The following is an 8,750-nucleotide window of genomic DNA, read 5'->3' as shown; positions in this document are numbered from 1 at the left end:
GTTTGTGTTGAACATGTTCTGTGTTATTACACAGCATGTGACAAGTGACATTTTTACACTTTATGCACTTAGTACAGATGAAACACCCCCTACTGATATCCTTGGCAAACCACTCTGAATCCCATATTATTAGAAACATAATACGGTGTATTTATACTCTGATGTTGCTCTATAACAGTTACAGTACTTTAGCTACAGTTACAGTACATTTATTACAGTTACAGTACATTTTATTATAGCATAAAACGTAATGCCACATTAGTTCCTTAACACATCTTACATTACTGAGTACTTAATGGTGCAGCAAGATGACAATATTGACAATACGCATTTATGTGCTTGGATAATGTGAAGATCTTGAAGTGCTGAGGCATTCCATGGCATACAATCTAGACCAGGGGTTCCCACGCTGATTCACTGCAAACCTAGGCCAGAAGTTTCTTATTGAGAAATTCTGCAAAACTTGTTAAATTAAGTAAACTGTGCTTATATGTCATCCTCAGCTTCAGTTAAGTGGTGGGGAACAAGGTTGCACTTCTGTTTATGCACATATTTTATTTTTGCCTATCACACGCAGCCGCTCCGATGAGAAAAATGGGCGATGACTGCCTGCATACGCAGCCTAGCATATGGATTGCAGCCTAGTATGGATTGCAGATTCTGCTAAAAAGCAGAATCTGCAATCCTTTCGTTTGCATGCTGAGGTCCGTCCAATGCAGAGCAAGGCTGCCTAGCATGCAGAATGGCCTGCCCAGCGGCCGTGGCCGCTATTTAATTGCTGTTGCAACAACTGTGGACGACCCCCTGCTGCCGCAGCTAGGCTGCATATGCAGATGGTCAGGCGACATTTTTCTCATCGGAACGCCCTTGCGCACCCCCACAACCTCTCTGTCTCCACCCCTCGACCGCCCCGCGAATGCCTCTGCCTGTCAGGCAGAGGCGTTCACAGCCAATGCGATCAGAGCACCTTGGCTGGTTGCTTAGCGATGCGACCTGAATAACCCCCTAAGACTGAATTGAGCTGAGGCAAGATTCTGGTTTCAGCCCCTACTCTCCCTCCATTTGCCAAGAGAAACACATTAAAAAGTGTTAGCCTAATCCAGCCCCTCAGTTGCCCCAGGACCCTAAAAAGGAGGAAAAGAGGGCAACTGTGAAACATGGCAGGATTTACCCCACACAAAACACTCTGATTTTGCCAACATCCTGTAAACCAAATGGGTGAACAACTGTATCTTCAAATGAATGGTTGTTCCAAATGTGAAATTAAGCTTTGGCGTGAGCTTTTACATTTTGCAACCCAGCAAAAAATCACAAGTACAGCGAAGTTCACATGTCACCTAGGCTCCCTCCACACCCTCCCCCCTAAAAAAAAGATTCTGCCGTACCACTCCACCCCTATGTGATGTCATACATTGTGATATTACATATAGGTGGAGTATTGCGGAGCTACAGGATCGGTTCACGGAGAGCTGATGTGCAGTTAAAGGCTTGTTTTAAGAAGTCCTCCGTGTGCATCAGCCCACCGTTATTTCACAACTTGGTGCAGTTCTCCAGGTATTGGTATAAGGAGCCACCAGTCCCCACAGTCCCCCCCCCTGATGGCTGCCCTGCTTGTCATCCAAAAAAGATAAACTGAAAAAGGGAAATGGGCTGCAAGTAAGGAATTCTAAATGCACTTATACATACTGTAGATAACCGCAATACATGAGAATCTCACATTCTCTTTGCTAGCACATGTTTTTTCCAGTAAAAATAATGCAAGAGAGGGCAGAGGAACATATAAGAGGAACATAATACGTAGGGCACAATCAGTGTTAACACACTCTTGATTTGTGGTGTATTATGTTTGGGTGACAGTTGCGCTGTAAGTCAATACATACAACAGCATAATGTCGACTGCAGAATGCCGACAGGGTAGTAATGTTACTTCAAGCATCCTGTTTAAAGTTATAGTACTGCCACGGTTAAAAACTGTCAACTGTCTAACTCCCCTGATTGAAATGATAGAACAGCTGGTGTGCTATCTAGCTCCGACTTCCATTTGTATAAATAAGAACTGCACACGTTACATTGCTGCATCACAACTGAACCTGACGCATGATGATCCCACCCACTGTGTCACATCCAGAACAATATAGCTAGCAGAGCTGAAGCGCTTGCACCAATTCTCATGCTGTCTTGCTGCAGATGCTTTCAGCGGGTATGGGTCATTAGGGCGACCACACTTAGGTCGACAGTCATTAGATTGACCACTATTGGTCAACATGCAGTAGGTTGACATGAGTTTTTTTTTTACTGTTTTTGGTGTCATTTTCTTCGCAAAGTGACGGGAACCCCAAATAGTGCACCATGTCCCCTCGCATGGCTCGCTTCGCTTGCCATGCTTCGGGCAAGGTGCCTCGCTCCACTACCGCTGCACTCAGCACAGGTTACCGTTCCCGATTGTAGTCCACTTGGATCAGAAAGTATGAAAAATTAAAAAAAAATTAAAAACTCATGTTGACCTTTTTCCATGTCGACCTATTGACCATGTCGACCTAATGCATGTTGACCAATAGTGGTCGACCTAATGACTGTCGACCTAAGTGCTGTCGACCTAATGGCCATAACCCCTTTCAGCAAGGCAAAACTGACTATAGCGTAAAACAGCAATAATATAACAATCACACATTGGAGGCACATAGTTTGTAAGTTCATCCAGTATTTATGAGAATGCCTTCTTCGGACTCAGTGACATCACCTCATGCCTCAGTGATGTCACTTGATTATAGTGAATGAATTTCAGTTTTAATGAATCCTGGATCAGCCCACAAAACATCTGCCTGGTGAGTATGGCAGTGACATGAGCAACGTACACTAGTTATAAATAAATTCATTGTAATTGAAAATTAATTAAATTGTAAACTGCCAAATACACCTGAGGAAGGAGGTCTAAACCACAGAGAATTAGTAAATCTATCATGCAAACTGTAAATGAAGTATATTGTAATGATAGTTTTTCATACCATATAAATGATGTCATCTGTTGCATTTAATTAATAAACAGCACTTGTCCACAATGGAAACACACACATTTTTATTATTCAAATAAACAAACCTATGTATACTGTATATCCATATCACTATATGTAAGAGCACTTGATTCATTAAAGCAATGAGACAGGACATCCATGAGGTAGGGTTCTACAGGAATCCATGTAGGGGATCTATTAATGTAGGTGGACCTGACAAGGGTCGGTTATAGTCATCCATACAGGCAGCATCCAGGGCTTTGTATCATGAGGTGCTTTTTTGGTATTATGTGTTTCACAAACACTGAGCAGCTTTAGGGGAGGATTACTCAGTCGCACAGGCAGCAATAAGCGATTATAGCAGTGTGTGCCTTATTTTCAGCCCGCTTAACCCTTGTAATGGCAGAATGTAATCTAAATGCATAGGTCGTGGCTAGACATTTGCATAACATCTGATCTTCCGTGGCCTGCGCTTGTCAAATGTGTGTGTGTGTATGTTATATATATATATATATAGATATATATATAGATATACACACACACACACACACACACACACACACACACACACACACACACACACACACACACATATATATATATAGATATATATACACACATGTATGTGTATACATACTGTATATACATATATATATACATACATATATATATATATATATATATATATTAGGCTGACCATATTATCCCTTTAACCTGGGACGCTCATGAATTGCACATGCTTAAAACCAGGTGAAATGAAGGCTTGTAGTCAGCCAGCCATAGAACCTGTGAAATTCATGAGTGTCCCAGGTTAAAGGGATAATATGGTCAGTATATATATATATATTAGTGAGACAAAGAAGTGTGTTATTTCATTGTTAAGCATGGTGACTTCTGGAGGGGGCTCCAGCTTTATAATGTATTTCGTGTGTGTGTGTGTGTGTGTGTGTGTGTAGTGTGTGTGTGTGTTTAGGAATTCCAATACTCACAGTAATATTCTCTGTACAGTGCTGCATAATAAGGTGGAAATAAACTATGAATAATAAATAAATAACTGTCATTGCTGCGTGTAATATTGTCTGATGTTGTTCCCTGACCAGCAGGAGTGGTGACAAGAGACTCAGCATTACATACTATTGCTACAAACCTTCAAACATCTGCATGAAATATACAGGTCCTGTAAGAAACATTCTACATTAGATATAGTGAATCTGCAGGTCTCTGGATGTTGTGGAACTTGAAGTGCCAGTAAAGCGTGTCTGTGAGGTCTTTTGTAAGCTATGCCTGGATGTAGCCCACTACAGCTGGGAGACCCACAGGTTGCTGGCAATTTATCTACCATATGATTTAATTGAAAAAAATATTTATACACATATTTACTGACATTCAAATTGCATATCTATCTATCTATCTATCTATCTATCTATCTATCTATCTATCTATCTATCTATCTATCTATCTATCTATCTATCTTATATAGATAGATATAATGTAGATATAGATCTATCTATCTATCTATCTATCTATCTATCTATCTATCTATCTATCTATCTATCTACTGTATCTATCGATCTACAGATATACTACACTGTACACACAGTATATATATACTGGATGTCACTAGAAAACTTTAATACATATATGCACTTTTTCAGAACCAAAAATAAAATAATTATTATGTCCCCATAGTTAAACACACAAAGACAGAACATAAGTTTAATATATCCATATACTGCAGTGTCATAACTTACTCATTTAGGTTTATGAGAAAGGGTGATGGCATAAGACTGGAATTGGCACCAAATGATAACACCTAACCGGACATGACTGTCCGAGGAGAGTAAACACTGATTTAATGGAACCCGTTAGGCATGGCCGGTGTAATTTTATGAAGAGAGATCTCAGTGTCACAGTCCAGGTCACACATAGAGCCTGTGGCCATCTCATTGTTTGGAGAAGTTTGTGAGATCTGAGACATGCGGTCAAACGTCTCCTCATTGTCATCTATACAATCCACCACGTTGGGAATCATGTTGACATAAGCAGTCGCGATATCCTTGTGGAATATTGTGTCTTGGTTGTAGGAAATGAGCTCGTTGCTGATGTTGACGGTTTCTACTGCTGTGGTAGAACACCAGTGTCCACATCCTAGAAGACTGGAGAAGACCTTCCTGAAGTCAGCATTGAAAGCATAAATGATAGGGTTCAGAGAGGAGTTAGCCCAACCAAACCAGACAAAGATGTCAAAGGTGGTCTCACTGACACATGGAAGTCCAGCTTTGGGGTGTCCAGAAGACCTATCACAGAATGGGACCATGCAGTTCAAAATAAAAAAGGGTAACCAGCAGCAGACAAACACCCCCATAATCACAGAAAGTGTTTTTAACACTTTTGTCTCCTTTTTTATGGAATTTCTCAGGCTATTGTGGTGGTGCCTGTAGTCAACACGGTTGCTCCTGCAACTTTGGGCATGCTCTGCTGCCCTTTCTAGGGTGGATATCCTCCTGATCTGAATCTGGGCAATCCTGTAGATTCTGGTGTAGGTGACAATCATGATGGCTACAGGGATGTAGAAGCTGATCAAGGAGGAGGAAATAGCATATGTCCTGTTCAAGCTAGAGTCACAGTTCTGTGCAGTCTGATTGTTTAGTGCTTGACTCTCTTTTTTATTCCTATGCCAGTTTAGCTGGACGGGTATGAATGAAATTAGGATGGACAGAGCCCAAGCAGCACTGATCATCAGCAAAGCCAACTTTTGGGTCATCTTTCTCTCATACCTGAAGGGGCTGGAGATAGCCCAGTACCTGTCCACACTGATGACGCACAGGTTCAGGATGGAGGCTGTGGAGCACATGATGTCAAAGGCCACCCAAATGTTGCAGAAGTCTCCAAATGGCCAGTGGCCGGCAACTTCTGCTACAGCTTTCCAAGGCATCACCAGGAGGGCCACCAGGAGATCAGAAATGGCTAAAGATACAATGAAAGTGTTGGTTACTCTGCTGCGCAAGTGCCTGAACCTTATGACAGCTGTACACACCAAGATGTTACCAAAAAGGGTCCAGAGGATGAGCAGGGACAGGAGGCTCCCGGTGACTACCTGCCCTGCAGCTAATTCCCCTCTTTGGTGATGCGCTTCATGGAAAAGACTCTTGTTCACGAACATCTCTGGGCGCTTCAGGCGCAGTCACTGCTGTCCAAGCGCAAAGGGTGATACCATAGTGCCGCCCTGGTGGAATGGGGCTACTCCTGCAGGACATCCACCCTACATGAGAAGAAGCAGTTTTCTAGCCCCCTGCGCTGTCCTCCGTCTGGCAGAGCTGGCACTCCATGGCCAGCGAGGCTGTGGGATCGCAGCAGCAGAAAGCCACACAGCAGCTGCGTCTGAGCGCACAGCAGCCGGAGAGCCACCCGCTTCCAGATCCCTCTCCTTCCTTATGCATCATCATTACCATAAAAAGTCGGGATCCTCACTCTTGGAGGGACACTCCTCAGCTGCTCTACAGCATTCTCCTTGTAAACCTGTTGGGCTTAATGCAGCCCCCAAAAATCAGAGAGTCCTGAATGCACCCAGGATGATGCTGGATCGCATTGTGTGTGGGTACCAGGCGCACCTAAACTCTCCGCAGTGTAACCGTGCACCAGGCAGAGGGTCCAGGACTCAGCAATGCAGGTACCTGGTGGCTGGGTGGAGGTGGATTCCTTAGGACACAGCTTTGCACGTCACTCCAGATGCAGCCAGCAGCCCCAAGTGTGAGAGATGAAGGACACATTGCTGCCCCCAGGCTGTCGCTGCTCTCCGCCCCCCTCAATGCCCAACGCCTGGCTATTTCTGTCTCACTTGGAAGTGCCTCCATCCGTCATGCCTCACCCAGGTTTTATATGTGCATGGCATTACTGCCACACGCCCCCCCGCACAGCGCTTCCGCCGGCTCTGAGCAGAGAACACATATTACTGATACAAGCAGTTCTTGACCCGACACCCACTGTACAGACCGTACAGACTGTGTCGCTGTATCTGTTCTTCTCTTATTGTTTTTTGTTGTTGTTATTATTATTTTATTTTATTTATTTATTTTTGCTTTGACCTGAAACCATCTGTACCTATCAGGATCACTGGTATTTTCCACTTCAATATCCCCAGTGAAACGTTTCATCCTCGCAGATAGAACAATGAAAAATCATTCTCCACGCACAATGGCCACAGTGTTCTATTCAGCTGTAATGTGACATGAGTTTATCCCCACTGCAATGTTATACACTCTTTGTCTATATCTATAGCAGCAACCCCTGTAGCAGGACTACAAGTCCCAGTATGCCCTGACAACCTCTGATCTACAGCCTGACACATTTGCAGTCATCAGCTCTTTATACAGTAGTATGTTTTTATTGTACAGTAATAGCTATAGAGTTAATTGTCTCTTCCCCAAAATAATATTAATAAATCACACATTACTGCGTTGTACAGTGTAACATATGTGTTCTGTGGCTGAGCAGTGATACATTTTAGGGTGTATTCCATTGTTTGAAAAGTCAGCTGGGTGTCTGTTTTTTCCTATCTAATAGACAGAAAAAAACTGACACCCAACCGACTTTTCAAACATTTGAATTCCCCCCAATGACTACCATCTTGTGAATACTTGGGTGTGGGCGGTTTGCTCTTACTGACATGCGGATGGTGGGGATGCGTTTAATTTGCCGGCTGTTGGAATCTCGGCGGTCAGGATGATGGTGGATGGAGGTACTGTAGTGCTATTCGCATGCATAGCTAAGGGCTGTAAGTACATATACTGTAGGTGCTGACTTTGAGCCACACAGATCTCTCTTCACAGGCACAAATGGCAAGTTTTTGCCAATTACCCGGGTCTGGGCCACATGGAGGGGCCTTGGGGGCCGGGCAGCTACTGAGGGGGACAAATACCCAACGCTGCTACTAGTATTTTAAATATTTTTTTTCAGAGGTGGTGTGGCCATGCCTTGTGACTATCCCAACAGCACCGGGCACATTGCAGATACTAATAAAGAGGGTTGCGGAAGCCAGCAGACTATAATTGGGCAGCACTGGTTTCATCTTCCAGCAGGCGTATGAACTCACGCATTAGCTGAAGAGAACATTAATATAAAGTAGTATTACAGGCTTCCGCAACCGCAGCTACCAGCAACTACAGCCACTGTGCGTGTGACTCATAATCAGCCCCATAGTGTTTGACCTGGGGGGTCCAGCAAGGTCTCTAAAGCTTCGCTGAACCCCCAATGACCAGACCAAACTAACGCCATCTCAAGTTAACAAATTAGGCACTGATGTCGTCCATATACAGCAGGTCTGCTTAAGCAAGGGTAGCAGAGTTGGTGACACCTGGTGTGGCCAAGAGGCCCCCTGTGCTTGAAAAGGGGCCATGACTTAGCAGACAGGGGGCATGGCCTCAAGAGAGCTCTGCTGATGTCACTAAAGGGGTGTGGCCTTTTGGGAAGCCCCCGATTAACTCATTCCAGGAGCAGGCGGGTTGCCTCCGGAGACTCTTCCAGCACTGCCGGCTGCTTCTCAGGGACAGAAGCAGAGTGCTGAGGGATAATGTCACACTGAAGCACCTGACTCCTGTCACTGCAGAGGAGTCAGCATTTTGGTGTCACCCCCTGGAATTGTGCAGCCCGTACCCAGTGTCGGACTGGGGCATGTAGGGCCCACCGGGGAAATGCAGTGGTAGGGGCCCATGTTTAGGGGTGTGGCCACTCTCTAGAGGG

General features: G+C 44.3%; 1 protein-coding gene across 1 annotated transcript; it reads right to left on the bottom strand.

The window, feature by feature from the left end:
• Window positions 1–1,338: 1,338 nt before the first annotated feature.
• DRD5 (dopamine receptor D5) lies at window positions 1,339–6,972 on the bottom strand. Its single transcript, XM_063923160.1, has one exon. The coding sequence runs from the start codon at window positions 6,172–6,174 to the stop codon at window positions 4,864–4,866; it is 1,311 nt and encodes a 436-aa protein (XP_063779230.1). The 5' UTR covers window positions 6,175–6,972; the 3' UTR covers window positions 1,339–4,863.
• Window positions 6,973–8,750: the final 1,778 nt, after the last annotated feature.

The sequence above is a fragment of the Pseudophryne corroboree genome, chromosome 1 (genome assembly GCF_028390025.1).
Source record: "Pseudophryne corroboree isolate aPseCor3 chromosome 1, aPseCor3.hap2, whole genome shotgun sequence".
In the NCBI taxonomy this organism is placed as follows: Eukaryota; Metazoa; Chordata; class Amphibia; order Anura; family Myobatrachidae; genus Pseudophryne; species Pseudophryne corroboree.
Note: the sequence above shows the minus strand (reverse complement) of the source record. Positions and strands in the feature narration are given on the sequence as shown.